The sequence below is a fragment of the Embiotoca jacksoni genome, unplaced genomic scaffold, assembly GCF_022577435.1.
Source record: "Embiotoca jacksoni isolate LCO1_2020_lvr unplaced genomic scaffold, fEmbJac1.0.p SCAF_5, whole genome shotgun sequence".
NCBI lineage: Eukaryota > Metazoa > Chordata > Actinopteri > Embiotocidae > Embiotoca > Embiotoca jacksoni.
Window position 1 is genome coordinate 10,270,796 of NW_027185403.1, and position 19,468 is coordinate 10,290,263.

At 40.7% G+C, this 19,468-nt stretch overlaps 2 protein-coding genes across 12 annotated transcripts in view; both read right to left on the minus strand.

Moving 5' to 3' along the window:
• The window catches only part of LOC138211026 (protocadherin alpha-C2-like), a 222,628-nt gene that overhangs the window by 176,374 nt on the left and 26,786 nt on the right, over positions 1-19,468 (minus strand). The window contains exon 1 of one of the 11 annotated variants that reach the window (XM_069170542.1): positions 16,687-19,190. The exons of 6 other annotated variants lie outside the window; for them this stretch is intronic. In XM_069170542.1, coding sequence (XP_069026643.1) covers positions 16,687-19,086 — 2,400 coding nt within the window. In that variant the 5' untranslated portion in view covers positions 19,087-19,190. Of the gene's footprint in view, positions 1-183; positions 2,681-3,451; positions 5,906-6,722; positions 9,234-10,200; positions 12,694-16,686; positions 19,191-19,468 lie in introns of those variants that run through there. 4 more of the 11 variants (XM_069170565.1, XM_069170564.1, XM_069170566.1 and 1 more) reach the window with 4 other exon arrangements.
• LOC138211546 (protocadherin alpha-7-like) lies at positions 12,703-15,705 on the minus strand. Its single transcript, XM_069171502.1, has 2 exons — positions 13,205-15,705; positions 12,703-12,711 (listed from the first exon to the last, which is right to left on the minus strand). Exons 1-2 carry the CDS (start codon positions 15,560-15,562, stop codon positions 12,703-12,705), a joined length of 2,367 nt encoding a protein of 788 aa, XP_069027603.1. The 5' UTR covers positions 15,563-15,705.

Below are 19,468 nucleotides of genomic sequence, written 5' to 3' on the forward strand. Positions count from 1 at the left end.
TAAACATAAATTACTGGGACAAAAATCAGCACCAAAGACAGTGAAAGTTGACTGTTGCAAATTGGAAGCCCGAATTGCATTTATGTTGATAAACTTGTGCGACTTTTTAATAAAAACCGGCTTTATCCTCTACTCTCCAGAAAACATACATCGCGTACAGCTTTCAAGAAAAAAAATTCTTACCTCTCCAGCTGTCCGCCTGTCAGGAAGCACAAGTGTATTCGCATGACTCCCAGGAACTATAGTAGATCCTATACTCATTCTGGGTCCAACTAACATGTAGCGTTTGTCTCCAGATCTGTACTGGATACTGTGACACAGTGTCCCATCATAATTAGTCTCTTGTAGATATTTAGAAGTATAGTCTGTGGTTTTAGAACACTGCATTGCAATCAGCACGATGATACTGATGAGGAAAAGTACAGAAACTGAGCCCAAAGTTATCATCAGGTAAAAAGTCACGTTATTATCTTCATCATCGTTTGCCGGACTTTTAACATCAGAAGCTGCAAAAGCTTCTTTGGGCTCCACAAGTTTGACGATCACAGTAGCTGTTGCTGAGAGGGAAACGTTGCCATTGTCTTTCACCAGTATGATCAGTTTATGTTCAGCCTCGTCTGTCTCTGTGAAGGAGCGAAGTGTTCTGATCTGTCCTGTATAGCGGTCCAAACCAAAGAGACTGTGGTCAGTAACTTCCTGCAGTGAAAACAGCAACCAGCCGTTATATCCTATATCAGCGTCATAGGCTCTGACTTTAGTCACCAGTCCTGCGTTCACATTGCGGGGAATCTCCTCCACACCTTCAGCAGAACCGTTGGAGCTGACTGGATACAGGATGACTGGAGCGTTGTCGTTCTGATCCAGAATGAACACGTTCACTGTGACGTTGCTGCTCAGTGACGGAGTTCCAGAATCTGTGGCGACAACTTGGAACTGGAAAGTTTTCAGGCTTTCAAAGTCAAAACTTTTCAGCGCCACAATTTCTCCATTATCAGAGTTAATATTTAAAAATGACGACAATTTGTTTACTCCGCTTACATCTCTCAAAATATGGTAAGAAATGACAGCATTATCGCTATTATCACGATCAAAAGCTTTTACTGAAAATACTGAAGCCCCAGGACTGTTATTCTCAGCGATATAAAATGTGTAGGGGCTTGATGAAAACTCCGGGCTGTTGTCGTTTACATCTGATACGATGACACGTATAGTCTTTTCAGTAACAAATGAAGGGTTGCCTGTATCTTTTGCAACAATTGTGACATCGTAGTGAGAAATAATTTCCCTGTCTAACAACGACCTGGTTACAACAGCGTACATGTTTTCTTGTAATGATGGAGATAAAGTAAAAGGAACGTCTTGTTTGATTGTGCAAACAACTTTGCCATTGATTCCTGAGTCTAAATCACTGACACTGATTAGGGCCACTGTAGTTCCTGTCTTTGAATCTTCCCTGATAGAGCTAGAAAATGATGTCACTTCAATCTCAGGTGCATTGTCATTTACATCAATAACCGTTATCACAACACTTTTATCAGTGGTCAGAGGGACTTGTCCCTTATCAGACGCCTGAATGTCGATTTCATAACTTTTACTTTTCTCGAAGTCTATCTGACCTATTACTTTTATTTCACCAGTGTCTGCATCTATACTAAAGAGCTCCATTAATTTGTAATCAACTTCGTTACCAAATGAATATATTATTTCACCGTTTGCACCCTGGTCCAAATCTGTTGCGTTTACCTGAATGACTACCGTGTCAACGGGAACGTTTTCTCTAAGTGTGGTTGAATACATCTCCTTGGTGAACACCGGGGAGTTATCATTAATATCAAGTACATCCACAATTATTTCTATGTCGCCAGACTTCGCCGGTTTGCCCCCATCAACAGCTTTCAGACGCAGCTTATGTTTCCCAGTCGTTTCTCTATCTAACTGCTTCTGCAGAACTAAAAATGGTACTTTACGGTCATCGCCTCGATCCTTGACTTCTACTCTAAAATATTCGTTTTGGCTGAGTTTATATTGCTGAATGGAGAACTGGCCAACATCAGGGTCGCGCGCTGCCTGCAATTGAAATCTCGCTCCTGGTAGAGCCGACTCGGAAATTTCAAGCCTTTTCTCTTTCTCTGGAAAAACAGGCGAGTTGTCATTTATATCAAGTATTTCCACGGCCACGTAGTGGATCTCCAGTGGGTTTTCCAAGACGGTTTTCAGGTTGATCAAACAAGGGCTGCTCCGTTCGCACACCTCCTCCCTGTCTATTCTTCTTTTCAGATACAGGATACCATCGTTTTGATTCACCTGAAATAGGGGTTCTGTTGAGCCTGTCACAATGCGATATCCTCTGTCTTTCAGTGCACTCTTATCTAGTCCCAAATCCTTAGCTATATTCCCGACCATGGTTCCATCTTGAACCTCCTCAGATATGGAATATCTGATCTGGGCTACAGCTCCGCTGCACAAAAGATCCAAAACAACCATGAAGGCAAACCAACACCATCGCTCCTTCCATGCGTCCCCTCCTCTTTGTTCCATGGTTTAAAATGCTAAATAATAGTCCATTAAATACGTCGTATTTTAAGGCCAGTCAGCACGAGATCGTCCTTCACGTCGTCCAATGTCTGTTTTCTGGGAAGCCGCTGAAAATAAAACACCCGTTGTTGCCAATCGCGATCTTAACGTTCAAGTGTGCTGTGTGAGGAAAAATGAAAGGGCTCGGTAAAGCTCGTGACGCAACGTGCTGCGAGCTGCACAGAATCACTAACCAACACTGACACCAGGCGTTGAAATTGTTATTGACGCCGACAGAAGTTGTCTTAACTATGTAAAGACAATCCTAAATTATGCGCAGGCGATATATTCCCACAATCATTTTAGATCCTCTGCTTTGACTCAGATGGATGGATTTCTATCATACTGCAACCTTTCTGTTTGCACTTAAAGCAAAACAATAAACCAAATTAAGTTAATCACTTCACTTTCAACGACAAGGATCCCAGCAGTAAATGCACTAAAATATAGTCAACACAATGTAAACGATAAAACCCCACACCACGTCTAAAATGACCGAACAACAAAAAAGCCGAGGTTGAAAAAAGCTTGCAACATTTATACAGTCACAAACAAAACGTTTCTAATCGAGTATGTTAAATAACGGGGTTATGAATATTAATCAAAACATTCAGAATATCAATCTTCAAATAGAAGTTGTCGTACTGTACTTGCAACGCCAATAGAAATAAACATAAATTACTTGGACAAAAATCAGCACCAAGGACAGTGAAAGTTGACTGATGCAAATTAGAAGCCCGAATTGCATTTATGTTGATAAACGTGTGCGACTTTTTAATGAAGGCCGGCTTTATCATCTACTCTCCAGAAAACATAGATCATAGTCAGCTTTTATAAAAAAAAAAAAAAAAAAAAAAATATATATATATATTCTTACCTCTCCAGATGTTCTCCTTCTGTCAGGAAGCACTAACGTATTTGCATGACTTCCAGGGACTATAGTAGATCCTATACTCATTCTTGGTCCAACTAACATGTAGCGTTTGTCTCCAGATCTGTACTGGATGCTGTGACACAGTGTCCCATCATAATTAGTCTCTTGTAGATATTTAGAAGTATAGTCTGTGGTTTTAGAGCACTGCATTGCAATCAGCACGATGATGCTGATGAGAAAAAGTACAGAAACTGAGCCCAAAGTTATCATCAGGTAAAAAGTCACGTTATTATCTTCATCATCTTTTGCTGGACTTTTAACATCAGAAGCTGCAAAAGCCTCTTTGGGCTCCACAAGTTTGACGATCACAGTAGCTGTTGCTGAGAGGGAAACGTTGCCATTGTCTTTCACCAGTATGATCAGTTTATGTTCAGCCTCGTCTGTCTCTGTGAAGGAGCGAAGTGTTCTGATCTGTCCTGTATAGCGGTCCAAACCAAAGAGTCTGTGGTCAGTAACTTCCTGCAGTGAAAACAGCAACCAGCCGTTATATCCTATATCAGCGTCATAGGCTCTGACTTTAGTCACCAGTCCTGCGTTCACATTGCGGGGAATCTCCTCCACACCTTCAGCAGAACCGTTGGAGCTGACTGGATACAGGATGACTGGAGCGTTGTCGTTCTGATCCAGAATGAACACGTTCACTGTGACGTTGCTGCTCAGTGACGGAGTTCCAGAATCTGTGGCGACAACTTGGAACTGGAAAGTTTTCAGGCTTTCAAAGTCAAAGCTTTTCAGCGCCACAATATTTCCATTTTCAGAGTTTATGTTGAGAAATGATGTCACTTTATTATCTTCACCTCCATCTCTGACAATATGGTAGGATATAAGAGCATTGTCATTGTCATCACGATCAGAAGCTTTAACAGAAAACACTGAGGCACCTGGATCATTACCCTCAGTGACATAGAAAGTATACGGGCTCAGTGAAAACTCTGGACTGTTGTCATTCACATCTGACACCACAACACTTATTGTCTTTTCAGATGATAATGGAGGTTGACCAGCATCCTTTGCAGTTATTGTCAGGACGTAATGAGACTGTTTCTCTCTGTCCAGAGGAGATTTGGTTACTAATGAAAACATTTTATCTTGTAAAGATGGTGATAAAGTGAAAGGAACATCCTCATTTACAGTACAAATAATTTTCCCATTAAGACCAGAGTCCAAGTCATTTACACTGATCAGGGCAACTGTAGTTCCAGGTCTGGAATCTTCAGGTATGGAGCTGGAAAATGAAATCACCTCAATCTCAGGTGCATTATCATTTTTGTCAATTATTTTGATAATGACACTTTTCTCTGTGGTAAGAGGAGCAAGACCTTTATCTGAAGCCTGAATTTCTATCTCATATCTCTCCTTTTCCTCATAGTCTATGCGACCTTTAACGGTTATTTCACCAGTTAATTGATTGATATTAAAAAGATTTACTATTTTTTGGTTCATACTCTTACTGAATGAGTAAACTACATCTCCGTTTGGACCGTCATCTGTATCAGTTGCATTGACCTGTATGACTGTTGTGTCTACTGGAGCATTTTCATGAACCGTCACAGAATAAGCATCTTTTGAGAAAATAGGTGCATTATCGTTAACATCCAAAATATTTACTAGAATCTTCATATCACCAGATTTTGGAGGTTTACCTCCATCCAGGGCAGTCAGTATTAGCGAGTGAATTACTGCAGTTTCTCTGTCTAAAGATTTTTGAACAACCAATATTGGGATTTTACCATCGTCTGCTTTATCTTTAATTTCTAAACGGAAGTGATCGTTCTGGCTGAGTTTATATTGTTGCACGGAGAAATGACCACTGTCCCGATCTCTTGCAGGTTTTATCTGAAATCGTGCTCCGGGCAACACGGACTCTGAAATATCCAGTGTTGTCTCTTTGTCTTGAAAGCTTGGAGAATGGTCATTTATATCCAGAACTTCCACCCGGACGTAGTGCACTTCCAACGGGTTTTCTAGGACAGTTTTCACATTTATCACACACGTCCTGCTCTGCGCGCACACCTCTTCTCTGTCAATCTTTCGGCTTACGTACAGGATGCCATCGTTTTGATTTAAGGAGAAAGGAGGGTCCGCATCACTAGAAACAATCCGATACTTCCTGTCTTTCAAGGTGCTTTTATCTAATCCCAGATCCTTTGCTATGTTTCCAACCACAGTTCCTTCTTTAGTTTCCTCGGAGATGGAATATCTCAATTGCGCTGAAGCTAAACTCCACAAAAGCGCCGCAATGACGCACCCAACTAAGTATCCTCGCGTCCTTCCTGCCTCGCATTTCCTTTGTTCCATCGTCAAACCCAAAGATATTAATACTCCATCTCAAGAACCATCATTTCGTTGAAAAGACAGATGACAAAAGTATCCTACATATGCAAATAGTCAGTCAATTCCCACGTATTCAGAAATAGCAATAAATCGGTCCTTTACACAGAACAAGCACAGAAACGATCCCGTCAGAGTCCAAGTGATCACGTTCAGAGGTGGAACCTAAAAGCTGTAACAACACGGTCCTGTCAGAATGACTTTTTACATTACACTGACGCCATGCGTCTTTATTTATCATTGCAGAACCCTGACTGCAGATTGTCCATTTGATTTATATAATTTTTTTTAAATAGACAAATATATATATATATTTTTAAATATCGTACATGACACCAATGAGATTTTTTTTCCTGTGAATATCACATTAATTATAATATTTATACGGAAAACGCAGCCAAACACATTGAGGACAAAGGACAGCGACTGCAAGACTATTTAGTTCATTATACCGGTGTGGTCAAGGTATTATCACACCCTTGTGTTGTGATAGAATAGTGATGAAGCACACCCATCATTCTGAAATAAATCAGCTTTCATTTGTAATAATTTTAAATCATCAGGATGAAGTAAAAACTGAAACAAGATGCTAAAAGGTTGCAATTAGTTTTACAATATAAAATACAAAAGTAAAATACAAATTGCAGATTGTCGGAACAAGTTGGTGTCCATGAAAAAAAAAAAAAAAAATAAATTAGGCTATTTAGTACTAGTAACATAACACCAACCATCAAATAAGTCCTACAAATGAGGTCAAAATTGCTAAATCCAATACCATGCTTTGCAAAACACCACCCAGATAGGCAATACTAGTACGTTAAGTAAACCATAAATAAATACATACAGTTACTCACGTCATAGATCGCAATTAAACATGTCTTACCTCGGATGTTCTCCTCCTGTCAGGAAGCACTAGAGTATTTGCATGACTTCCAGGGACAATAGTAGATCCTATACTCATTCTTGGTCCAACTAACATGTAGCGTTTGTCTCCAGATCTGTACTGGATGCTGTGACACAGTGTCCCATCATAATTAGTCTCTTGTAGATATTTAGAAGTATACTCTGTGGTTTTAGAACACTGCATTGCAATCAGCACGATGATACTGATGAGAAAAAGTACAGAAACTGAGCCCAAAGTTATCATCAGGTAAAAAGTCACATTATTATCTTCATCATCTTTTGCTGCACTTTTAACATCAGAAGCTGCAAAAGCTTCTTTGGGCTCCACAAGTTTGACGATCACAGTAGCTGTTGCTGAGAGGGAAACGTTGCCATTGTCTTTCACCAGTATGATCAGTTTATGTTCAGCCTCGTCTGTCTCTGTGAAGGAGCGAAGTGTTCTGATCTGTCCTGTATAGCGGTCCAAACCAAAGAGACTGTGGTCAGTAACTTCCTGCAGTGAAAACAGCAACCAGCCGTTATATCCTATATCAGCGTCATAGGCTCTGACTTTAGTCACCAGTCCTGCGTTCACATTGCGGGGAATCTCCTCCACACCTTCAGCAGAACCGTTGGAGCTGACTGGATACAGGATGACTGGAGCGTTGTCGTTCTGATCCAGAATGAACACGTTCACTGTGACGTTGCTGCTCAGTGACGGAGTTCCAGAATCTGTGGCGACAACTTGGAACTGGAAAGTTTTCAGGGTTTCAAAGTCGAAACTTTTCAGCGCCAAAATATCTCCATTTTCGGAGTTGACGTTTAAAAAGGAGGCGAACATATTTTCTTCTCCCTTATCCCTTAATATTAGATATGAAACAAGAGCATTACTCCCCTCGTCACGATCACGGGCTGTTACAGATAAAATAGTCATTCCTGGGATGTTATTCTCAGTTATGTAGAAAGTATATGGATTCTGTGAGAACTCTGGGCTGTGATCATTTACATCTGACACAGATATTTCTATAGTTTTATCGGATGATAGGGATGGTTCTCCTGCGTCTTTAGCAACTAGTATTACATTATAATGCGATTGCTGTTCTCGGTCTAAAAGCTGTTTAGTTACTAGAGAATACATGTTATTTTGTAATGATGGAGTCAGCCGAAAGGGAAGAGCTTCGCTTATGTAACACATAACTTTTCCATTGAGATTAGAGTCCGAATCTTTCACACTAATTAAGGCCACAGTTGTTCCTGGTTTCGAATCTTCCGGGAGGGCACGTGAAAAAGATGTCACTTCAATCTCGGGTGCATTGTCATTTACGTCAACAATATTTATAATTACGGGTTTGTCTGTTGTCAGTGTTGCTGCACCTTTGTCGGATGCCTGGATATCAATTTCATATCTGGTCCTGTCTTCAAAATCTATAATTCCTGCCACAGTAATGACTCCAGTCACTGGGTTTAGATCAAAACGTTCACGTGCCGGCGCATCTACGTCATTTCCAAATGAATAAACAACTTCACCATTAGAACCGTCATCCAAATCTGTTGCATTAACCTGGATCACAGTCGTACCAAGAGGAGAATTTTCTTTTAGCTGCACAGTATATGAATCCTGAGTGAAAACTGGGGGGTTATCATTAACATCTGAAACATTAACAATTATTGTCATGTTACCAGACCTCGGAGGTTTACCTCCATCAAAGGCTGTCAGAAGTAACACATGGCTCTTGATAGATTCTCTATCAAGTGGCTTTCGAAGAGTTAAACTAGGTCTTTTACGGTCCTCGCCGCGGTCTTTCACTTCCAGACCAAAATGTTCGTTGTGACTCAACTTATACTGCTGAACGGATAATGAGCCACTGTCAGCATCACGTGCAGCTTGTAACTGAAATCTCGCTCCCGGCAATGCAGATTCAGAAATCTCGAGCATCACTTCATTTTCAGGAAAATTCGGTGCATGGTCGTTTACATCCAGAATCTCCACTGCCACGTAGTGGACCTCCAGTGGGTTTTCTAACACGGTTTTTAAGTCGATAACACAGACCTTCCCTCGGTCGCACACTTCCTCTCTGTCAAGTTTTCGATTCACATACAAAATGCCATCATGTTGATTTACGCGAAAAGGAGGCTCTGTCGAGCCGTACACAATACGGTACCCTCTCTCCTTTAATGTGGCCTTATCAAGACCTAAATCCTTCGCGATGTTTCCAACAACAGTTCCTTCTTTAACTTCCTCGGAGATTGAATATCTGAATTGTCCTGAAGCGCTGCTCCAAAACAGAACAAAAACCATCAAGTATAAAATCCATTTTGTCCGCACTCCCCATGTTTGGCGTCGCCTTTGTTCCATGACGTGAAGATGAAACGGTTAAAACAAAACAGCTTTCAAAGAGCGATACTCGTATCTTAACGTAAATGATCTCAACCACATTCGTTGTCAAATGTCAGCCGTTCTACAACAGAAAGGATTTTTACAGCTCAATTGTTTCTTCGAGCCGTAAGCACGTCAAAGGTTCTCCCAGTAATGATTTGAGAGAAAGAGGATCGGTGTAGTGGATATGAAGAAAATATGTGGAAGCAATATTTGTCATTACACTGACACCAAGTGACAGAGAATCACACTGCAGTCTTGTATTTCACATCAGAGCAAAATGTGTAAAAAAGTGTATTTTGCGAGAAAAATGCCATTTAGATCGAGGAAAAGTGACATGCCATATCACTGCTTATAATAATCAAATGAGCCAAATATATCTGCACACCTTCAGTTAACAGACAACCCATTATTTTTTTGTTTCTTCACATTATTACATTGCCTGCTATGATTCAAATCAGCGAAAAGGGAGGACTTGCCATTTTCAGCACCATGGACAGCCACAGTCCACAATCAAACAGTGCATTTTCGGATCTGGGATACACCACATGAAGACAAATATTTGTTTCTCATTGACCAGGAAGTTACATAGAAAGGAGATATACAAGCCAATAGTACCATGGTCTGAGGTATCTGAAATTTCCCTGCAGCTATAGGTCCATCTACTCTTTATTATTGCTTGTATATAACAACAAGTTGACAATGAAACTATCCAGTAAACCTCAGTAGTGTGTATATACACATCCAATATAACCCATTTTTGCACTGGTATCAGTTGAGCATCACCATTTGATCAAAATCACAACCACTTTACTGAATATTCAAACAAAATCTTAAAATTGCATGAAAGAAGTCTCTGCCAGTCATCATGTAAGGGTGGATATAAAATAAGCCATTTGAGCATTTCTTCCAAAACATGGACATTAATCAATTCAATCCCACAAATACAAAGCAAGAAACGTTACATTAATAACAGACGCACAATCTTTAAACCGTGAGCATGATTAAAGTTGAATTTATAAATCTGACATGATGTTAATAATATCATATTTTGATATAAAAAATTGACAGGTGAGAGAAAGAGATAAACTGCTGGTCTTACCTCAGATGTTCTCCTCCTGTCAGGGAGCACTAGAGTATTTGCATGACTTCCAGGGACTACAGTAGATCCTATACTCATTCTGGGTCCAACTAACATGTAGCGTTTGTCTCCAGATCTGTACTGGATGCTGTGACACAGTGTTCCATCATAGTTAGTCTCTTGTAGATATTTAGAAGTATAGTCTGTGGATTTAGAACACTGCATTGCAATCAGCACAATGATACTGATGAGAAAAAGTACAGAAACTGAGCCCAAAGTTATCATCAGGTAAAAAGTCACATCATTATCTTCATCATCTTTTGCTGCACTTTTAACATCAGAAGCTGCAAAAGCCTCTTCGGGCTCCACAAGTTTGACGATCACAGTAGCTGTTGCTGAGAGTGAAACGTTGCCATTGTCTTTCACCAGTATGATCAGTTTATGTTCAGCCTCGTCTGTCTCTGTGAAGGCGCGAAGTGTTCTGATCTGTCCTGTATAGCGGTCCAAACCAAAGAGTCTGTGGTCAGTAACTTCCTGCAGTGAAAACAGCAACCAGCCGTTATATCCTATATCAGCGTCATAGGCTCTGACTTTAGTCACCAGTCCTGCATTCACATTGCGGGGAATCTCCTCCACACCTTCAGCAGAACCGTTGGAGCTGACTGGATACAGGATGACTGGAGCGTTGTCGTTCTGATCCAGAATGAACACGTTCACTGTGACGTTGCTGCTCAGTGACGGAGTTCCAGAATCTGTGGCGACAACTTGGAACTGGAAAGTTTTCAGGCTTTCAAAGTCAAAACTTTTCAGCGCCACAATATCTCCATTATCAGAGTTAACATTTAAAAATGACGACAATTTGTTTACTCCGCTTACATCTCTCAAAATATGGTAAGAAATGACAGCATTATCGCTATTATCACGATCAAAAGCTTTTACTGAAAATACTGAAGCCCCAGGACTGTTATTCTCAGCGATATAAAATGTGTAGGGGCTTGATGAAAACTCCGGGGTGTTGTCGTTTACATCTGATACGATGACACGTATAGTCTTTTCAGTTGAATACGAAGGGTCACCTGTATCTTTTGCAACAATTGTGACATCGTAGTGAGAAATAATTTCCCTGTCTAACAACGACCTGGTTACAACAGCGTACATGTTTTCTTGTAATGATGGAGATAAAGTAAAAGGAACGTCTTGTTTGATTGTGCAAACAACTTTGCCATTAATTCCTGAGTCTAAATCACTGACACTGATTAGGGCCACTGTAGTTCCTGTCTTTGAATCTTCCCTGATAGAGCTAGAAAATGATGTCACTTCAATCTCAGGTGCATTGTCATTTACATCAATAACCGTTATCACAACACTTTTATCAGTGGTCAGAGGAGCTGGTCCCTTATCAGACGCCTGAATGTCGATTTCATAACTTTTACTTTTCTCGAAGTCTATCTGACCTATTACTTTTATTTCACCAGTGTCTGCATCTATACTAAAGAGCTCCATTAATTTGTAATCAACTTCGTTACCAAATGAATATATTATTTCACCGTTTGCACCCTGGTCCAAATCTGTTGCGTTTACCTGAATGACTACCGTGTCAACGGGAACGTTTTCTCTAAGTGTGGTTGAATACATCTCCTTGGTGAACACCGGGGAGTTATCATTAATATCAAGTACATCCACAATTATTTCTATGTCGCCAGATTTCGCCGGTTTGCCCCCATCAACAGCTTTCAGACGCAGCTTATGTTTCCCAGTCGTTTCTCTATCTAACTGCTTCTGCAGAACTAAAAATGGTACTTTACGGTCTTCGCCTCGATCCTTGACTTCTACTCTAAAATATTCGTTTTGGCTGAGTTTATATTGCTGAATGGAGAACTGGCCAACATCAGGGTCGCGCGCAGCCTGCAATTGAAATCTCGCTCCTGGTAGAGCCGACTCGGAAATTTCAAGCCTTTTCTCTTTCTCTGGAAAAATAGGCGAGTTGTCATTTATATCAAGTATTTCCACGGCCACGTAGTGGATCTCCAGTGGGTTTTCCAAAACGGTTTTCAGGTTGATCAAACATGGGCTGCTCCGTTCGCACACCTCCTCCCTGTCTATTCTTCTTTTCAGATACAGGATACCATCGTTTTGATTCACCTGAAATAGGGGTTCTGTTGAGCCTGTCACAATGCGATATCCTCTGTCTTTCAGTGCACTCTTATCTAGTCCCAAATCCTTAGCTATATTCCCGACCATGGTTCCATCTTGAACCTCCTCAGATATGGAATATCTGATCTGGGCTACAGCTCCGCTGCACAAAAGATCCAAAACAACCATGAAGGCAAACCAACACCATCGCTCCTTCCATACGTCCCCTCCTCTTTGTTCCATGACTTCAAAATGAAAAAGAATAGTCCATTAAATTAGTTTTATTTTAAAGCCAGTCAGCAGTGATCGTCCTTCACGTCGTCCAATGTCTGTTTTCTGGGAAGCCGCTGAAAATAAAACACCCGTTGTTGCCAATCGCGATCTTAACGTTCAAGTGTGCTGTGTGAGGAAAAATGAAAGGGCTCGGTAAAGCTCGTGAAGCAACGTGCTGCGAGCTGCACAGAATCACTAACCAACACTGACACCAGGCGTTGAAATTGTTATTGACGCCGACAGAAGTTGTCTTAACTATGTAAAGACAATCCAAAATTATACGGAGGCGATATATTCCCACAGCATTCTCAATTGCATAATGCAACTTTTCTGATTGCACTTAAAGCAACATATTAAACCAAATGGAGCTAATCACTTCACTTTCAGAAATAACGAAGCAGTAACTGCACTAAAATACACTCGTTGTCACCATAATTCAAATGATTAAGTCCCACAGCACGTGGACAACAAAGTTGGCAACATTTATGCAAATTGGAAGCCCGAATTACGTTTATGGTAATAAAAATGTGCTAGTCTTAATAAAAGTCGGCTTTATCTTCTACTCTCCAGAAAACATAGATCAGTCAGCTTTTATAAAAAAAAATAATAATAATCTTACCTCTCCAGATGTTCTCCTCCTGTCAGGAAGCACTAGAGTATTTGCATGACTTCCAGGGACTATAGTAGATCCTATACTCATTCTGGGTCCAACTAACATGTAGCGTTTGTCTCCAGATCTGTACTGGATGCTGTGACACAGTGTCCCATCATAGTTAGTCTCTTGTAGATATTTAGAAGTATAGTCTGTCGATTTAGAGCACTGCATTGCAATCAGCACGATGATACTGATGAGAAAAAGTACAGAAACTGAGCCCAAAGTTATCATCAGGTAAAAAGTCACATCATTATCTTCATCATCTTTTGCTGCGCTTTTAACATCAGAAGTTGCAAAAGCCTCTTTGGGCTCCACAAGTTTGACGATCACAGTAGCTGTTGCTGAGAGAGAAACGTTGCCATTGTCTTTCACCAGTATGATCAGTTTATGTTCAGCCTCGTCTGTCTCTGTGAAGGAGCGAAGTGTTCTGATCTGTCCTGTATAGCGGTCCAAACCAAAGAGTCTGTGGTCAGTAACTTCCTGCAGTGAAAACAGCAACCAGCCGTTATATCCTATATCAGCGTCATAGGCTCTGACTTTAGTCACCAGTCCTGCGTTCACATTGCGGGGAATCTCCTCCACACCTTCAGCAGAACCGTTGGAGCTGACTGGATACAGGATGACTGGAGCGTTGTCGTTCTGATCCAGAATGAACACGTTCACTGTGACGTTGCTGCTCAGTGACGGAGTTCCAGAATCTGTGGCGACAACTTGGAACTGGAAAGTTTTCAGGGTTTCAAAGTCGAAACTTTTTAGCGCTAAAATATTTCCATTTTCGGAGTTGACGTTTAAAAAGGAGGCGAACATATTTTCTTCTCCCTTATCCCTTAATATTAGATATGAAACAAGAGCATTACTCCCGTCGTCACGATCACGGGCTGTTACAGATAAAATAGTCATTCCTGGGATGTTATTCTCAGTTATGTAGAAAGTATATGGATTCTTTGAGAACTCTGGGCTGTGATCATTTACATCTGACACAGATATTTCTATAGTTTTATCGGATGATAGGGATGGTTCTCCTGCGTCGTTAGCAACTATTATTACATTAAAATGCGATTGCTGTTCTCGGTCTAAAAGCTGTTTAGTTACTAGAGAATACATGTTATTTTGTAATGATGGAGTCAGCAGAAAAGGGAGATCTTTGCTTATGTAACACATAACTTTTCCATTGAGATTTGAGTCCAAATCTTTCACACTAATTAAGGCCACAGTTGTTCCTGGTTTCGAATCTTCCGGGAGGGCACGTGAAAAAGATGTCACTTCAATCTCGGGTGCATTGTCATTTACGTCAATAATGTTGATAATTACGGGTTTGTCCGTTTTCAGTGTTGCTGCTCCTTTGTCGGATGCTTGGATATCAATTTCATATCTGCCCCTCTCTTCAAAATTTATAATTCCTGCCACAGTAATGACTCCAGTCACTGGGTTTAGATCAAAACGTTCACGTGCCCGCGCATCCACATCATTTCCAAATGAATAAACAACTTCACCATTAGAACCGTCATCCAAATCTGTTGCATTAAGTTGGATCACAGTCGTACCAAGAGGAGAATTTTCTTTTAGCTGCACAGTATATGAATCCTGAGTGAAAACTGGGGGGTTATCATTAACATCTGAAACATTAACCATTATTGTCATGTTACCAGACCTCGGAGGTTTACCTCCATCAAAGGCTGTTAGAATTAACACGTGAGTCTTGACAGATTCTCTATCAAGTGGCTTTCTCAGAACTAAACTCGGTGTTTTGCGATCCTCGCCACGGTCTTTCACTTCCAGACCAAAATGTTCGTTGTGACTCAACTTGTACTGCTGAACAGATAATGAGCCACTGTCAGCATCACGTGCAGCTTGTAATTGAAATCTTGTTCCTGCCAATGCGGATTCAAAAATCTCTAGCTCCGCTTTACTTTCAGGAAAATTCGGTGCATGGTCGTTTACATCCAGAATCTCCACTGCCACGTAGTGGACCTCCAGTGGGTTTTCTAACACGGTTTTTAAGTCGATAACACAGACCTTCCCTCGGTCGCACACTTCCTCTCTGTCAAGTTTTCGATTCACATACAAAATGCCATCATGTTGATTTACGCGAAAAGGAGGCTCTGTCGAGCCGTACACAATACGGTACCCTCTCTCCTTTAATGTGGCCTTATCAAGACCTAAATCCTTCGCGATGTTTCCAACAACAGTTCCTTCTTTAACTTCCTCGGAGATTGAATATCTGAATTGTCCTGAAGCGCTGCTCCAAAACAGAACAAAAACCATCAAGTATAAAATCCATTTTGTCCGCACTCCCCATGTTTGGCGTCGCCTTTGTTCCATGACGTGAAGATGAAACGGTTAAAACAAAACAGCTTTCAAAGAGCGATACTCGTATCTTAACGTAAATGATCTCAACCACATTCGTTGTCAAATGTCAGCCGTTCTACAACAGAAAGGCTTTTTACAGCTCAATTGTTTCTTCGAGCCGTAATCACGTCAAAGGTTCTCCCAGTAATGATTTGAGAGAAAGGGGATGGGTGTAGTGTATATGAAGAAAATATGTGGAAGCAATATTTGTCATTACACTGACACCAAGTGACAGAGAATCACACTGCAGTCTTGTATTTCACATCAGAGCAAATTGTGTAAAAAAGTGTATTTTGCGAGAAAAATGCCATTTAAATCGAGGAAAAGTGACCTGCCATATCACTGCTTATAATAATGAAATGAGCCAAAGATATCTGCACACCTTCAGTTAACAGACAACCCATTATTTTTTTATTTCTTCACATTATTACATTGCCTGCTATAATTCAAATCAGCGAAAAGGGAGGACTTGCCATTTTCAGCACCATGGACAGCCACAGTCCACAATCAAACAGTGCATTTTCGGATCTGGGATACACCACATGAAGACAAATATTTGTTTCTCATTGACCAGGAAGTTACATAGAAAGGAGATATACAAGCCAATAGTACCATGGTCTGAGGTATCTGAAATTTTCCTGCAGCTATATGTCCAACTACTCCTTATTATTGCTTGTATATAACAAGGAGTTGATAATGAAACTATTCAGTAAACCTCAGTAGTGTGTATATACACATCCAATATAACCCATGTTTGCACCGGTATCAGTTGAGCATCACCATTTGATCAAAATCACAACCACTTTACTGAATTATCAAAAAAAAGTCTCATAATTGTATGAAAGCAATCTCTGCCAGTCATCATGCAAGGGCGGATATAAAATAAGCTATTCATACATTTCTTCCAAAATATGGACATTAATCAATTCAACCCCACAAATACAAAACAGAAAACATGACATTAATAATTGTCGCACAATCTTTGAACTGTGAGCGTAATTAAAGTTGAATTTTTAAATCTGACATGATGTCAATAATATCATATTTTGATATAAAAAACTGACAGGTGAGAGAAAGAGATAAACTGCTGGTCTTACCTCAGATGTTCTCCTCCTGTCAGGGAGCATTAGAGTATTCGCATGACTTCCAGGGACTATAGTAGATCCTATACTCATTCTGGGTCCAACTAACATGTAGCGTTTGTCTCCAGATCTGTACTGGATGCTGTGACACAGTGTCCCATCATAATTAGTCTCTTGTAGATATTTAGAAGTATAGTCTGTGGTTTTAGAGCACTGCATTGCAATCAGCACGATGATGCTGATGAGAAAAAGTACAGAAACTGAGCCCAAAGTTATCATCAGGTAAAAAGTCACATTATTATCTTCATCATCTTTTGCTGCACTTTTAACATCAGAAGCTGCAAAAGCTTCTTTGGGCTCCACAAGTTTGACGATCACAGTAGCTGTTGCTGAGAGAGAAACGTTGCCATTGTCTTTCACCAGTATGATCAGTTTATGTTCAGCCTCGTCTGTCTCTGTGAAGGCGCGAAATGTTCTGATCTGTCCTGTATAGCGGTCCAAACCAAAGAGACTGTGGTCAGTAACTTCCTGCAGTGAAAACAGCAACCAGCCGTTATATCCTATATCAGCGTCATAGGCTCTGACTTTAGTCACCAGTCCTGCGTTCACATTGCGGGGAATCTCCTCCACACCTTCAGCAGAACCGTTGGAGCTGACTGGATACAGGATGACTGGAGCGTTGTCGTTCTGATCCAGAATGAACACGTTCACTGTGACGTTGCTGCTCAGTGACGGAGTTCCAGAATCTGTGGCGACAACTTGGAACTGGAAAGTTTTCAGGGCTTCAAAGTCAAAACTTTTCAGAGCCACAATTTTTCCATTTTCAGAGTTGATATTAAGAAAGGATGTCACTTTATTTCCAGGCCCTGCATTCCTGACAATATGATAGGAAATAAGTGCATTATCTCCTTCGTCACGGTCAGAGGCCCTTAGAGAAAACACACCTCCTCCTGGTGGGTTGTTTTCGGTGATGTAGAACGTGTAGGGACTCATTGAAAATTCGGGGCTATTATCATTCGTATCTGACACAACGACACGTATTGTCTTTTCAGATGTTAAGGCTGGTTCACCTGCGTCTTTAGCGATAATTGTAATATCATATATTGATTGTTTTTCTCTGTCCAGCAGTGACTCAGTGACAACAGCGAACATGTTATCTTGTATTGATGGAGTTAATGTAAAAGGGCTGTCTTCTGTGACATAGTTTATAACTTTGCCATTCATGCCAGAGTCTAAATCTGTAATGCTCAGTAGCGCTACAGTTGTGCCTGGTCTGGAGTCCTCTGAAACGGCACTGGACAGAGAGGCCACTTCTATCTCAGGAGCGTTGTCATTTATGTCTCCAATTTTAATGATAACACTTTTATCAGTTTTGAAAGGGATGCTTCCCTTATCAGAGGCCTGTATATCAATATCATAGCTGTCTTGTTCCTCAAAGTCCACATGACCTTTCACAATTATATTCCCAGTAAAAGAGTCGATATCAAAAAGCTCTCGAATTTTCCCTTTTACGTCACTGCCAAATGAATACACGACTTCCCCGTTCGGACCCTCATCCAAATCGGTTGCATTAACTTGGATGACTGTTGTGCCAACCGGAGCGTTTTCTTGCAACACGGTTGAATATGTGTCTTTTGTGAACACCGGCATATTGTCATTGACATCTAGCACGTCTATGTATATTTCAACTGTCCCCGTTTTTGGTGGGGTGCCACCATCTATAGCCGTCAGTAACAATTTATGGCTACTTTTGGCCTCTCTGTCTAGCTGTTTCTGTAACTGCAAAATTGGAGTTTTACCATCTCTCCCGCGGTCTTTAATCTCCAAACGAAAATGATCATTCTGACCGAGTTTATACTGTTGGACAGAATTAATGCCACCATCCGGATCGTGGGCATTTTGTAACTGATATTTTGCCCCTGGCAAAGCAGACTCGGAGATTTCAAGTGTTTTGTTTTTTTCAGGAAATGTGGGAGAGTGGTCGTTTAAATCCGTTATCTCCACTGTGACATAATGTATTTCCATCGGGTTCTCGAGGACAGTTTTGAGGTTAATTAAACATACATTGCTCTCCTTGCATACTTGCTCCCGGTCTATTTTATGGTTTGCATAAAGAACCCCGTCATTCTCATTTACCTTAAAAAGAGGTTCAGTCGAGCCAGACATAATACGAAATGCTCTTTGCTTCATTACGCGCAGGTCAATACCCAAATCCTTAGCTATATTCCCAACAAAACTCCCCTCATTAAGCTCTTCGGATATAGAGTATCGCAATTGTGCCGAAGCTGCTCTGAAAAATAAGAACAACACCAAAACGCCGAGCTGTAGTGATCGTTGTCGCCATGAATCATGTCCCCTTTGTTTCATTTTGTGAGGTAAAAGTAGGAATCCAAACACGTTCATCGTTGTCCACATGTCTAGATTTGTGTCTCCATCGCAACAAGAAATATATCCACTTCTCACAGGAATGTACTTTGCAGAATAAAAAAGAAAGAAAAAAGAAACAGTCACCGTCCGGTTATTTCAGATCCGCAAGCTAAATGTTGTCAAACCAGACTGAACGTAGGGGCGGACTGGTGTATCCGGTGATGAAACGTATCAGGCGTTATACTGATAAGATACCGCCACCTTTTGAACGTGTTTGAAAATGTATCGTATCACTGAAAACTGACAGATAACTCTAACGCTATAGAGTTTTTGTTCATGAAGATCTATTAAAGAGAAATGTCATGTGATTTCAGTTGAAATCCGATTTCAGCACCATTGTCGAAGATAATATGAAAAGTTAACCCTTTAT

What these genes read in the sequence shown, in the direction of transcription:
- LOC138211546 (XM_069171502.1), bottom strand. Translation starts at nt 15,562, where the DNA reads ATGGAACAAAGGCGACGCCAAACATGGGGAGTGCGGACAAAATGGATT.